This window comes from Phragmites australis, chromosome 4, assembly GCF_958298935.1.
Source record: "Phragmites australis chromosome 4, lpPhrAust1.1, whole genome shotgun sequence".
NCBI lineage: Eukaryota > Viridiplantae > Streptophyta > Magnoliopsida > Poales > Poaceae > Phragmites > Phragmites australis.
In genome coordinates, this window is record NC_084924.1 from 44,247,217 (window position 1) to 44,261,880 (window position 14,664).

The window sequence follows — 14,664 nt, forward strand, 5'->3', positions numbered from 1 at the left end:
GGAATGTTCGGATTCAAAGAATACAATCAACAAAGCTAGCACACAGGAATCTTAGATAACGATAGACCTAAAACCGCAAAACATACACAAGGAGAACGGTCTTAACTCATATGAAAATCAACAGGACCACGCAAGCTTTCAAGCTAAACCATGCCGACCGTCCGCATGCATCAATTGGCAAAACTTCTGGCAAAAGCTTGACAAGCAGTGTGGGTCTGGTAAGAAGCTCATACATCTCTGTCCTTACTCCTCTTCTTCTTACTCATCCTCCTCTTCTTTTTCTTCTCTCTTTTTTCTTTCTTACACTTTCTTTTCTTCTTCTCTCATCCATCTTAAAAAATTATTAAGAACTCAAGGTCTTTTATTGGCTATGAAGCATTAGAGCATATTCAATAGTTAGAGTAAATGGTAATTTTAAATAAGAAAATATATTTTTTATAATTTATACGAATCCTATCATTCATAACTTTTTATACCTCACGTAAAAAATTACTGAGAACGGAGATAGGACTGCCCCTACTATAAGCCTCAAACGATGACAACTGCGAGGACCACTCACCAAAGGCCTGGGTTTATTGTTTGAGAATTTTTACAGTACACTATGATATCAAATAGTTGAGAGTATCATTGTTATGATCCAGTCGTCCATTTGAGTAGGTATTATTGTAATTATCTTGGTACCCTTGAGGCAATTACGTCATTAACTGACCGTTCGGATCACCGCCACCCAGCATCGACCAGCTGACGGAGTGTGGAAACCACAATAAATAAAATGAACAGAATAAGTGAAAACTTATCTGAAGAATAAATTAACATTTTGACATTCCCTAGTTAAACATATAATTTAAAAGTTTGTTATAGTTTTTTATTTCCAATCCTACTCTCATGATACCCATGATACTTCTTAATAATACTCATGATACTGATGGACAATAGAGTATCATTAAAGCAATCTAAAACCGGATAAAGAAAATAGGCGGCATACATTTATTTAGGTGTATTGTAAAAGTCTTTTATTGTTTTCATACGAGGGTGCAGGTGCAGCAGGCATAATCAACAGTGATGGTCTCTCCAATCAATTGCAGCCTCAAAAACAAATAAAGCAGACCTAATCACACCGCCCGTTTATTGGAAGAAAGGACCTGCCAGGAAAAAAAAGATTTTCCTTTGACATTGCGTTTTTATCTCTATTTCTATTTTAATAGATCAGACTTGCTAATCGTGATGCCGACGATCGAGCTACTGGCAAACTCACATCAGCTAGCAGCACGGCGCAGTCGTCAGTGTGTAGATGTTGTTTTGATGTCGTATTTACTCTGTGAACATTCGTTCGATACCAGACCTGTGAAATGATGATGTACTCCTACCATGCATTATGACCAAGTCTGGTCTGACATTTCGGTGATTCAGAACGAGATTAAAAATAGAGTTCTATTATTAAATATAAATCGTTCAGATCTAATTTTTTAGTTTATTTTTAGACTGATATATACAGTATATATATATACATACAAAGTCTTTAGATTTTGGGGACCCAAGACGATCGCACCGCTTGACACCCTCCCGATCGGCCCTGATTATTGACTTGATTGGACGTGTAACTAAACGTGCTGTCTAATCTGGAACACCCAAGAAAATACTCCTTTCATCATAAAATACATATCGTGTTAAAAAGTTTTGGCCAAACTTTTAAATTTTAACTAATAATAGTTTTCAAAATATTTAGTTTAAAAACCTAAAATTCATAGGTATATATTTGTCTTGAAAAAATCTTTCATAATATCATAAATTTATGAAATATATTTAAATAAAAAATTATGATAAAAATTACATATTAGAGATTATGTCCCATCTAAAATGGCATGTATTTATGACCCGTGTGGCAAGCGTATTTTCGCGCGCGGGGAGGCAGCAGCGTCCGAGCAGAATCGTACTCCAGAAAGACGGAAAAAGGTCGTGGCCGCCGGTCGGATTGGGTGGCTCAGCATTAAAAATCTCCACGCCCTCGACTTTTTGCCGAGAGATGCTGAAGGCGAAAAGTCAGTCCAACGACCGAAAGCTCGTGTACCCTTTCTTTATTCTCTTTCTTTTCAAGAACACTTGTGCCCGAAGTTACTGATCGAAGAAGCAACGAGGTTGTTCAGTTGATAGCGCGCAGTAGTTATCAGCTGAGATTAGTTGAAGTGCGCTTGACTGGACATATCAGTTATTTAGTTGGGTGAAGAAAGGCGATCGTTTGGTGATGCTTTGTGAGCCCAGTGTGGTGATGTGATTGCTTCAATAATCGTCGAAAACTACGCCACAGAACATCGAAATTGCATCAAGAAGTCAGGGTGAGACGTCAAATCTTGTAAACCTAAGCGGCGATAGAATTCGAACTCGGATTGCTCGATTGGCAGTCATATGTAACTTGGCAAAGTCACTTTCTACTAGTGGCAGTTGTGTCGGAAATATTCAATTTTCAAACCTACTCCCTTATTCTAATCCTGATGACCAATGAGTTTTCTGAAAGTGAAGCTGCCCTGTGCCCTGTAGATTGGTTTGCCTGAAGCCTGAATAAACAGGTCGCAGAAACTAATATTTGACTGAGTTCATTTTAATCATAGTCTCTAGTTTCCTAGATCAGCTCATCATCGGAGTTTCAAAACTGGACAGAAAAAGGTCTTGATTTTGCAACGGAGATGGAGAACTAGGTGTAAACAAGAACACAAACCCGATCAAAATAGCTCTGTTCATTCACATACCCCGGTAGTATCATCTGCAGCGTACAGCGGATCGATACACGAGGAGGAATGGACTACATCTCAGAGCCCATGGAAATGGATAGGTACAAGAGAAAACCAAAGAAGAAAAGTCAAAGGAGGAAGAACACTATTCCACAGCAACAGCAGCAGAGCTGGAGCGGCGACCTCGATCTACAAGCCCTGGCAGAGGCGGAACCTGTCGGCCCACGGCCGCGGCTGCCGGTGGAGCCGGCAGGGCCACCTGGGCGCCGGCGCCGCCGTGGTGCGGCTCAGCATCTCCCACATCACGTGCACGTCCTCGTACTCGCACGTGCTCACCTCCTGCCGCAGCCTCCACAGCCCTGCAAAGCAAGCAACGCCGGAGTCAGACCAAGCCTGCCTGGAACGCGCGCAGCCGTCGGATCAATCATAGCCGGCGAGCCGCAGACGCCGCCTTACCGGTTTGGCGAACCCCAAAGCAGGAGGCGACGCCGAGCCAGACCCGCCGCACCGGCAGCACGACGCGGTCCCACCGGTAACCCATCGATCGCCGACGGCGAGCAGTCGCCGGGCTTGCGCCGCAGGAGACCGGACCTAGACAGAGGAGTCTAGTCTCCTCCTCCCCAGCCCACGAGCCGGTCGTCTCAGCGCACCCTATTTGTACACGCGGGGGGAAAGCGGAAAGCACGAGCACCGATCTTCCCAGCTCCTGCAGAGACTGGCGCGTGGGGTCGGAGCGTGGGTGGTGTGTGGGCCGTGCGCGTCAGTTGGGTAGGTGGGGATGGTGGTTGCGGGCGGTTCGTTAACGGGGGGCGGCGGGCACGTGCCCGGAGGCAGTAGGCGGCGTCGCACACGTAGGCGCCGGTTCCTGATAAAGCGGGGCCCAGGCGGGATTCATGTGCAGTTGTAGCTGCGGGTATGTGGCGGTTGGTGTGTCAGCGGAAGGAGTTTGGTCACCCGCGCGAGCTGTTGTGCTGGGCCCTCCATCACGATGCTAACATTGCAACAGCTAATAAATTCTCCACCTGTTTGCGAATTCTTCTTCGTCGGGTAGGAGTAGGACGTAAGTCACGTAACAACACGAGTAAGTGGACGTGTCTTTTCCTACGGATAAAAAAAGGCCCATGCTATCGGTGTTACCGGTTTGGGTGTGGGTGTTACCCTAACATGGTGCACGTGTCGGAGTTCGATTCAGAGGTGAATATTTGACTTGGCAAACTCTAGAAAATATAACTCAAGAATTTGTCTAATATATATCTTTAAAAAAAATATAAATACATAAAATAGAAATTCAAGTTTATAGGTACAAAACAAAACACTAGTGAGCTCTATATCTTCAAAATACTCACGTTAAACACATCCATCACAAGATGAAAAAAAAGAGAAAGAAAAAAAATAAATAGGGTAAGTTTTCATGTGCTAGGCTGCTGATCCATTCAGCTCACTAAAGGCCTAAAGAAACTCATATATATACAAGCACTCAAGCAGCCATCACACTCTCTTCTTTCTTTCCTCCCTCTCCTTTCCTAACACAGCTTTGCCGCCACCGTCGCTTGTCGGTGGCCACCATCTCACACAACCGAATAGCAAAATTAGTAGCTTCTCCTTCATCACATGAGCATCACCTAGAGCTCAATGATATCGATGTATTTCTTTTGATCACAAGACATCCCTAATGAATCTATACTCAATCCTCCGTGCATCACCTTTGAAACAACCTAGTAACAATTGTTAATATAATTATTATGTCCATATGTATTATCATTAATTAACAAAATCACGCTTAAAGGCTAGATAAACCTTCAACTAGCTAAATAGCAGCACCTCCCTTTTCTAGTCGGATTCACCGGAGAAAAGTCTAATGCATGTTGCAACGCGTCTGATGCGTGTCGACACGGGGATATGCATTGCCGCAACCAAAAAAAATCCGAACTCGTGTGTCCCGGGAACACTAGATGCTATACTTCAGACATCTTTTTGATTTTTGTTTTTTCAGGCGATGTCCTAAACTGTCTAATTGTCATCCGACGACATCGCACTCTTCTGCAACCTCCCGCTCTCTCGTGTGCCTCTTTCACCGCGTCAGCCTCCCGCCCTCCACGTGCTCGCCCTCGTCCACCCATCTCTCTAAGACCGATAGTAGACAAACCCCTGCCACCAACCCTGAAGCCCTAACCACGTTGGTCGTCGCATGTTCACACATGTTCATACGGACATACTTCGGGGTGGATCCAGCAGGTCCCCGGGGGGTATTTGGGTAAAAAAAAATCAAGAATCAAACTGAGTATATATTGTAATTTAGGGATTTTTTTTTATATAAAAACCATAGGTGTGCATACTCCCTAAACTAGCCATGGACCGATTGCCTACTTCTTAGACTTGTTCAACTGTCGGGCCAGATCGGGCGTTAAGCAAGGTTAAAAAAGCATGACATGAAAACTAAAAGCCCGAGCCTAGCCCGAGCCCAAGGCTCGGGCCAGGTTTCTAGACCCAATCCCAGTTAGATAGAGGTGAACAATGTATTTTTTAAGACCGAGCTCGAGTTTTTCTGGAACTTTTCAGGTTTCGAACTTATTTTCAAAATTCGAGCTCAACCCATGCACTGATCAGGTTAGGCCGAGTAAGTCGGATCGACCTGCCAATGATCAAGCCTACTACTTCCTCCCTCCCGTACCCTAACCAAAACTGTCTATACAACTCTACAAGGGTCCACAAACGCGCCCACTGTTGCACTGCCTAGCCAAGTGTCATCCCTCCTAGCCTATAAGCACTCGACAACCCAAGTCAAGCTGAGGCAAGGACGCCACTCACCCGGTACCACACTCTGCCCTTGTCCACTTGGCCTCTTTTGATTTGGGCCTTAGGATTTAGGAATTTGACTTTTTAAATTAGAGCTTTAGAATCAGACTAAAGAAAACCGAATCATTTGCTTGTCAAATTGGTATTGCTTCTACCAATAGCTACTACCATTATTGAAAGAGCATCTATGTTATAAGTTTTGTGGAAAACAATCTTCACATGAAATAATTGTGTGGTGACATTTATAGAGCAAGCCATTTTCTTAAGGTTAGTGAAATTGCAATTTTATTTGGTTATTTTGCATTTTGATTTCATTTAAGATCACTTGATACTACGATTTGAACAAGTTGTACTATAATTAGTCCGATTTTAAACTTAATTTCGTTGAATTTATGATATAATGAATTTTATATTTGAAATTGAACTTGTTTGCAGCCAGTTGTAAAATAGAAACACCTATAAAAAAATTTCTAGATCCACCACTGGACATGGTCAGCTGATCACACCTCCTAGATTTCAATTTTCAAGCATCCATACCACGAGGTAATGGTATATGGCTTTGCGTAGCCGTGGCCAGACTTGCCGTAGGGCGAGGCGAGGTGAAGAAACGAGTATGTTTGATTGTTTTGTCCGTCAAGCAAGCTTACGTTTACGCGGACATAAAAGATGGGGCTGATGAAGTGGCAGGTTCTGTCGCTTTCATATTGGAGGATTTTTCTACCGATTAGTTTGTATGCACGTTAATATGACGTAGTAGATCTTACGTGAAGGATGGATCATTTGAACATAATTGTATTCCCATGTGAATTATAATAGGGAAAAATGCAAAACTCAAAAGTCATTTAGATTTTGACTTTTCCTCTAAAAGTTGTTTAGTTGGAAAACCCTCAAAAGTTTGACTTGGTTGCAACCTTAAAAAAAGAAAAAAAATGAAAAAAATAAAAAATTCTAAAAAATAGAGACAATTCTAAGACCTTCTATGAATTTTATTTTCAAAAATAATATCCTTTGCATCATATTTTATGGAGAGGAAGTTTGAAAAAAAAGAAAAAACGTGCAACTCATTTATTAACTCATGTTATTTTAACTTTGTCATGTCTAACATTATTTTTCCTACGCAAATAATTATTTAAGTAAACTAATAAAAGTGGTTTCACTAAATTTGAGGGTGTTATGGATTAGTTATGAATTAATCAATGTGCAATACATTTACTCAATCCTGCACATTACAATAACTATTTCAAGATTTCATGTATTTTTAGAAGATAGAGTATCATGTAATAAGACTAAAAAAATTGGTTTCATGATTTTTGGATTAGTAAACAATTAACTATGCATTTAAATCGAATTAATAAATGATCTGCATGTTTTTTTTCAAACTTCCTCTCCATGAAATATGATGCAAAGGATATTATTTTAAAAAAAATCACAGAATTTTTTTAGAATTGTCTCTAGTTTTTTTAGAATTTTTTGTAATTTTTTAATTTTTTTTTTGAATTTTTTGGAGGTGTTTTTGCAATAAAGTCTAACCTTTGGGGGGTTTTTTTCAACAAAATAATTTTTGGGGGAGGAAAGTCAAAATCCAAGTGACTTTTAGGAGGTTTGCATTTTTTCCGTTATAATATAAATATTCATGTCTTATGTTATAAATTTTCAGATTTAATATACAACTATTTGTACAGGACGAATATGTTAGCTAGCAACCGTTAGGAGTTCCTATTATCTAAGAGCCGTGGCAACTCATGGAAACATTGGTTAGTTGTTTGGTTATTTTTCTCACCTATCTAGCCTGACTACTTCTGTTGATGAATGATTTAGTATTTATAGGGATTATTATAGGAATGATTGGCTTAATAGATAACCCATGACCAGTATATGCGATAAGTGTGTGGAACCTACGACCAGTAAAGAGTACATCCGACCAATATGTAGAACCTGCGATAAATGAACATTAACTTCGACAAGTGTGCAGCACCTGCGATCAGTAAACAGTAACTACGACCAGTGAACACTACTCTGACTGGTGAATAGTACCCCCGACTAGCGATCAGGCGACACGGACAGATGTTTGAATCGAAAACGTAGTCGAATTAAATAAGGCTGGACTATAATAAAAGATACTTTGATAAATATATGAGAATTTATATGGTTGAATAGGAAAGATATTTTTGTACGACTAAAAACTGCCACCCTTTAAATATAAGATGATCATGACCGATTGAGATCATCCAACATAATTAATACAAAATCAATCTATTATCATGTCTTTTTACTTTTTCTCTCATTTACCTTACTTTTCTTATTCATCCTACTGCTATTGCACTTGATCTCCACAATCTAGGGCAAGTCGTCGACCGACCATGCCGTGACAGGGTTTTTCTCAAGTGCGATTTGTTGATGAAGATTCGTCGCTACAATACTTAGACTATGCTTTCTAGGTGTTGCTCGATGTGTTAATTATCATTTGTTAGTTTGCTCGTTAATCGACCACTCGTTATCGTGAAAACGCATTAATTACTTGTTGTTGTACACCCTATGTATGTTGTTATAAATTTCACACGAGTGTTAGCACAAATATCTATATTTTTGTGCCAGCAACTTTTGGAACAACATTAGCGATCCGGAGAACGCTCGAAAAAGGCACGTCCATGTTCATAATTAAGAAGGTGCCGATGATATTAAATAGTTGGAGTGGCAATGAAAACTAAGAAGACATCATAATTTAACAAGGTAAAACTCTACATTAACCGGAAAGGAGATACTCCTATAATCCGATATAGGTTGCCTACGCAATAGAAGGCCCAGTCGTGGAACTCTCTTTTTTTATTGAGCTGACTAGTCGTCCAAGTTGGTCGAATGGCGCCCGTTCCATCCAAGGTGGACGCGAGAAATTCCTCAAATCCAAAGAAGATTGACCTTTCGTTTTGTGAACCTCCAAAGGTTGTTAAACCGTTGAAGTAATCTGGGCGCTGCACGTTGAGAACAAATCCACAAGTCGAATCAACAAAGCTACAAGTCCTAGTAGAATACTAGGCTTTTAATTTCCTAACTGAAGTTCGTTCTAATGGCCCACCTGGTTGGTTAGTGTTAGTTCACCCAGATTAAAAGCGTGCTGCATGTCGTGTGCTGGTAAGATGTCCCATACCGTGATCACTGTAGACCAATGGAAGGCATGTGCAGAAAGCAAATCTCCTCAAGGCAATGCCATGATTGGGATTCACGAGCCAAACTGCCTAATCTTGCTCTGTGTTCGGCCACTCTTGTATAATAGTATTATTACTGCATTTTTGTTTTGAGGCAAAAGTATTACTGCAAATGGAGTTGGAGCCGCAGATGCATCGGATCCCATCGTGCTCGCGGGAGCCAAAGTCGGCGAGAGCTCATAATGTTTTGCAGCTTACAGTACGGTATAGGAAAGCGCCGAGCTGCTGCCGCCGCCGCAACCTTTTACCATGATCAGGAATCTTACGTTGATTACGCTCTTAGGCTAAGTTCAACGGATTTTTTTAAAATAAAAATCTCATCGTAAAAGTATTTTTTTCTCTTTAGCGCTTCAACAGTTTTTCTTTACAATAGGATTCTTAGAGCTATTCCATTTAGGACGGGATTTTCTCTCTAATAGAAACATAAAAGAAAATAAAAAAAACGAAATAAAGGAAATATAATTAAAGATAATCTTACCAATGCTTTTGAGACAATTACATTTGCAACGCCGAGACCGAGAGACAAACCACCACACAAACAGGTTGACCCATACTCCTGCGCACCGGGATCCTTACAGTACTGTGAAGGAAATTAAAAGTTACTACAGAGGATCCGTGTTCTGGTCGTACCGGTACATACATCACCACGTGAGCCCCCGCGATCGGACCAGCCAGCCAGCCGATGAGCCCATGCTCCTACTTGTCCGGTTAACGAGTGAGTTTGCTAAAGCTACGTGCCCGTAATAAAGTGTCGTGGGAGAGACCAAAGAAGGCGTTCGCTCTCGGCCTGCGTGAACCTGCGTTCGTGGAAGAGGCAACGGCAAGCGAGTCGAGGCAGCCGCCGCGGCCTGGGCGCACGCGGCCGCCGCGGCCAGGCCCCACGGCGCAGCACGCCGCGTTGGCGTTGGCGTTGGCGGTCCCTCGCTCGCGCCCCCGCCCCCGCCCCCATAAGCTACCGTTTCTTTTCAGGCAGAGAGCAGAGTAAACAAACCGCACAGCCAGTTAGCTACAGCGCGAGCCGACCGATAAGGGTAGGAAAAAGCCCACAAGCGCACTGCGCACGCGCTAGCCGGTAGCCGCTTGCGCCGCGCCCGCCCGTGCCTCTCCTCCACCTCCTCCTCGTCGTGAACCAAATCCAGTCCCACCCCGCCGCGGATCCCGACCCAGCTCGGACGCGCCGAGGCCAGCCGCGGGGGTGCAATCGCCTGCCTGAGGGGGAAGGGAAGGGAGGAGGGAGCGAGGCTGTTCGGTCCGGTGCGGGGTGGTGTACTCAGCAGTAGCGCGGGGGGAGATGTTGGCGAGCCGGCCGGTGGTGCACCCGCTGGAGGTGGCGCCGCCCGCGGATCCGGTGGAGCAGCCGAATGGGGTGCTGATGAAGGACCTGCCCGGGATGCCCGGCACGCCGGGGGGGCTCGGGCTACGCGTCGTGCAGCTCCTCTTCGCAGCCATCTCGCTCGCCGTCATGTCGTCCACCAATGACTTCGCTTCCGTCTCCGCCTTCTGGTTGGTCTTCCCGCCCGGCTCTCACCTTCCTCGTCTCTCCTCTGTCCCGCTTTATTACGTCGCTTCCTTCTCCAGTTGCTTGTTTATGATTTGGGAGTTGCATTGTGCTTTGGTGTGAATTGTTGGTTTAGAAAGGGAAAATTGTGCAACCTGTGCTGCTTAACGGGTAATGCGTGTACACATTTGAAGTTGGAGGTAGCTGGGTGAGTTGGGAACTTGCTGTTGAGGAGTAAAGCACCAGGGACCTCGTCTGTTGGATTGTTGCTTAATGCAGAAATGGGTTGTGAAACCTTGGAAATCCTTTCCTAGCACGAGTGGCATCCTGTGTCAGTTCAGAGTGAACCACCGAAGTGCATCTTGTGCTGGTTTTCTTTGTTTCACAATGTTTGATTTTAATCGGACCAGTATTATCATTTGGGGCTGGTTTTAGCTCAGTGGATTTGGATAAAATCTCTGGCTGTTACCAATTAAGTTGCAAATCTTATTGTTACACCTAATTATTGCCGTCTTTGCTCAAGTCCTGTGGTTGCAACTTGCAAGTTTTCTCCACTGTTCGGTCATTGCCAATTGCCATGCTTTAGACCTTCCTGGTTGTCACTTAAGCGGGCACATAAACGAGAACAATGACAGAGTAAAATGGGCAAGTCTTGGAGTGCCCCCTGCAAAAAATTGTATGCTAGCAACATTCATTTCAGTTGTAGTTCAATAGTTGGTGGTTTTGGAGTGCCGATATTTCCTGTAGCCACTGGGCCGCAATGCTAAAAATGGACATTATCTTTGGTGTGCAAACTTGAGAACTTGGATACTGCTGTTAGATTAGGAATGTGGGCAAACAAATCTATGTACATTGTTAAAAGTTAAGTACATACCATGCTCGAATGTTGCTGTATTTTCACCAAACTAAAAGCAAAGCTTCAACTGACTAAGTAATACCCATCTGATTTCTCGACCATTTCCCTTTTTTAGGGAAATTTCTAGGCCATTTCCTAATCTGGGCCCTGCTGAGGCTTGAGATGAAACAGGCCTGGGTTGGTCCTAGATTGACAAGGTTATGAATGGACTATACCAGGGCTGAGTTCAATTGCTAGGCTGTATGCATCCTTGGGTGCAAAAGGCCAGAACTTTATCCTTTTTCTAAAACAAAAATTGCATTGAGCTTAGGCTGGAGTGAACTTAGACCCAGAGTCGGACTTTGGCAAAGCTTAAGTTAGGATAATCTAGCTATAATATCAACAATGAAATACTTGTTATGTCCTTTCTCTTGATAACCATAGTTTTAACATATTTTCCTTCCTCACCTGTGTTACCCGGATACCCGTGTCCAAATTTATTTGCCGAATCGGACACCCCGAATCCGAGTCGGATTCCGACACCCGTGTCGGATTCCGAGTTGTATTTCGCGTGTCCAAATTTTCTTTGCCGAATCAGACACCCGAGTCCGAGTTGGATTCCGACACCCGTGTCCGTGTCCAGGTAACACTTCCTCAGCCCTTCCTCCACCTCAAACAAAAGAAGGAAAAAAAACCGGGGTCTTTAATTCGTAGGTAGTCTTGTCATACAAATTCGTTTTCAGGGACCTATAGTATGCAACCTTCTCCACTGCACGTTTTTTTGCAGAACAGTAGCTCATCGCATTATTGAATAACATATAATTGTTGTCTATATTATAGAGTTCTTTTTGGTGATCAGCAGCACAAACTATCCTTTTTTTTGGCACACTGGGGGATAGGCATCCCTTTCTTTCTCGCTTTGATAGCAGATACATTTAGAAGTATCTTTTTTTTTTTCATATAATGAGCATGGCATATTACACTTCATTACCTTACTAAATGATTCCTGGTACAAATATATTGGATCTTTATGGAATTATGGTCTATGGATGCCCAAACTTTCAAGTTGATTATGCAGTTCTTTTCTGAAGAATTTCACGTCAAAATTTATATTACTGATCATACTTCAAAATGGAACATTGAAAATTTCGTTCAATTCAATACAGTGTGGATCCTGAATTAATTTAGAATGTTAAGAGGAAGGTAAGCTTTTTTTTATCTAAAACCAAGGATATTCTCCTAGTTTAGTTTAGCTAATCCTTCTTTTTGGACATGTAGGTATATCCTGTTCTTCTACTTATTTGCTGATTGCATGTGTATATGCTTGTGGGCAACAGAAATTTGATATTTGCATAGATGCTATTTCTTTTTAAAGTCACTCTATTTGAAATTTGTGACTGTTCCAGTAAAGTCAAGTATTCCTTATGGCTCCATCCTGCATTTCTCTTTGACATCGTCAAGCCTTTTTCCCCCTTATTAAATTTGGTTTAATTTTGCATATGACAAACTGATAAATTGCTTTTTTTGGCCAGCTACCTTGTCGCAGCGGTTATTTTGCAAGGTCTGTGGAGCCTTTCGCTAGCCATTGTGGATATATATGCACTGATGGTTAAGCGTTGTTTACGGAACCGTCGAGCTGTTTGTCTGTTTGCACTTGGAGATGGGGTAAGTCAATACATGTTGTTCCTTGTGATGCTTATAAATCCATTAGGTCAATGTCCCATAATATTTTGTAAGGTTTACAGATAAACGTTGTTGAGAAATTTCTCTAGTCTCCTCGGCAGTGAACTTGCCCATGATAAATAAATGCTTACCATATAACTTGGACTGTTCTGACATCCTTTCAAGAATATAGGGGGTGTGCTGATGTAGAAATATTTATTGTGTAGCACAAGTGAAACTAATCTATTATATTATTATTTGAGGAGAAAATGAGCCACCACGTTCGCTCTCAAGGTCATGAAATTACCACATTAATTGGAAAAAAGAAATGGATCTAGATTGCTCATTGTTATGAACATCTAACGGTCTAAATTAAACCAAAAAGCCCATATCAAATATGATTAATAAATAGCTAAATTCGGAAACCAAAATGTTCATATCAAATGCGATTAATAAATACCTAAATTGGGAATTAAATATTATGGAAAAGTAGCAGTTCGAAACAAAATATCTAAATAAAGAGTCCAAATAAAATAAAATTAATAATAATTACAATTGGGGTTAGAATAGAAAAAATAAGGATCCATATCAAATAGTCTTATAAAAAAATCAAATTATTATAAAAACAAATATCTAAATAAAGAGTCCATGTAAAATACAATTAATCAATAACTAAAATTCAAAATAAAAAATAATGATTTTAAAAAAATCTTAGTAAGATAATATATTAAGAAGCACAGTGTAGCTTAAGGTCGTCACATCAAGCAGACATCAGCAAAGGCACAACACGCAGGCACGACAAACTATTCTGATTTTGGTTGAGTTGCCTACGCCTGATGTACAATTTTGACAGTTGATCAAAACGTATATGAATCGAACCAATACGTGAATATAATTCAGGTGCAAGTTTGTAGTATAATAATTTTCTTTCCCACTAACATAATTTTTATGCTTCTAATTTTATGCGTTTTGTAACTAAATAACACTAACCTAATATAAAACTAAAGAGACTAATTTTTAATCAGAGATTATCTGATAAAATATTACAGTGAGACTAGTCATGCTATTAACGTGGGTCACCTTGCTAGTTTTTTAGAAGAAGGAATGTGTCTGCATAAGTTATGCACTCAACCATACATGATTACAAAGTCCAGCCATGGCTGTGAAGAATGGACCAACAAATAGCCCGAAATTTTAAAAGTAAATAGGTGACAATCAAACTTAAGTACAAAACCTATTAGTAGACATCCACCTATGCTTGGCGAAACAAGTGAAACAAATAAGTAGTTAGATTATGTAGTTGAATGAAATCGCCCTCCTGATTCCTGAATTGTAGATTTGCATTGGAGAGTTAGGAGTGCATGTCTTTTGACATCCTGTATTCTGATTCAGTGACTATTGTTTCTTTGATGGCAGATCACAGCCATAATAACTTTCGCTGCAGCATGTGCCTCGGCAGGAATCACCGTCCTGATCAATAATGATCTGAACATATGCTCAGAAAACCACTGTGCTGCTTTTGAGTCATCAACAGCAATGGCGTTCATGTGTTGGTTTGCTATTGCGCCCTCCTTTCTCCTGAACTTCTATTCGGTCGCCTCTAGCTGAAAAGAAAGAGGATAGAAGCTGAAAAGAAAGAGGGTAGAGCTTGATTTTGGAGAACTTTGTGCATCCAATTGTGGTTTTAGCGACAATCAGATATAGAGTGGCACAGCTAATAGTATTAGAATTGGAAGCTGATGAACGCCTATGAGACAACTCTGTAAAAAAGCATAGGGAGTGGCTTGTTTGGCAAAGGCATTGTTGCTGTGAAACTTTGCAGTTCTATCGAGTAAGGCAAGTATCCTGTAAAATGCTTGGAACTGTTAAGTTTCTGTGTGTCCTGACTCCTGAAGCATACATATTGCATATAGAGAGCTAATGGTGTTGAGGTATTCGTACCAA

The 14,664-nt window shown here is 41.5% G+C and overlaps 2 protein-coding genes across 2 annotated transcripts; one reads left to right on the top strand and one right to left on the bottom strand.

Annotated features, from left to right (window-relative positions):
* Positions 1-2,696: 2,696 nt before the first annotated feature.
* Positions 2,697-3,369, bottom strand: LOC133916708 (uncharacterized). Its single transcript, XM_062360510.1, has 2 exons — positions 3,183-3,369; positions 2,697-3,085 (listed from the first exon to the last, which is right to left on the bottom strand). Exons 1-2 carry the CDS (start codon positions 3,265-3,267, stop codon positions 2,916-2,918), a joined length of 255 nt encoding a protein of 84 aa, XP_062216494.1. The 5' UTR covers positions 3,268-3,369; the 3' UTR covers positions 2,697-2,915.
* A 6,114-nt stretch (positions 3,370-9,483) lies between these two features.
* Positions 9,484-14,664, top strand: LOC133916709 (CASP-like protein 5A1). Its single transcript, XM_062360512.1, has 3 exons — positions 9,484-10,228; positions 12,591-12,723; positions 14,137-14,664. Exons 1-3 carry the CDS (start codon positions 10,017-10,019, stop codon positions 14,326-14,328), a joined length of 537 nt encoding a protein of 178 aa, XP_062216496.1. The 5' UTR covers positions 9,484-10,016; the 3' UTR covers positions 14,329-14,664.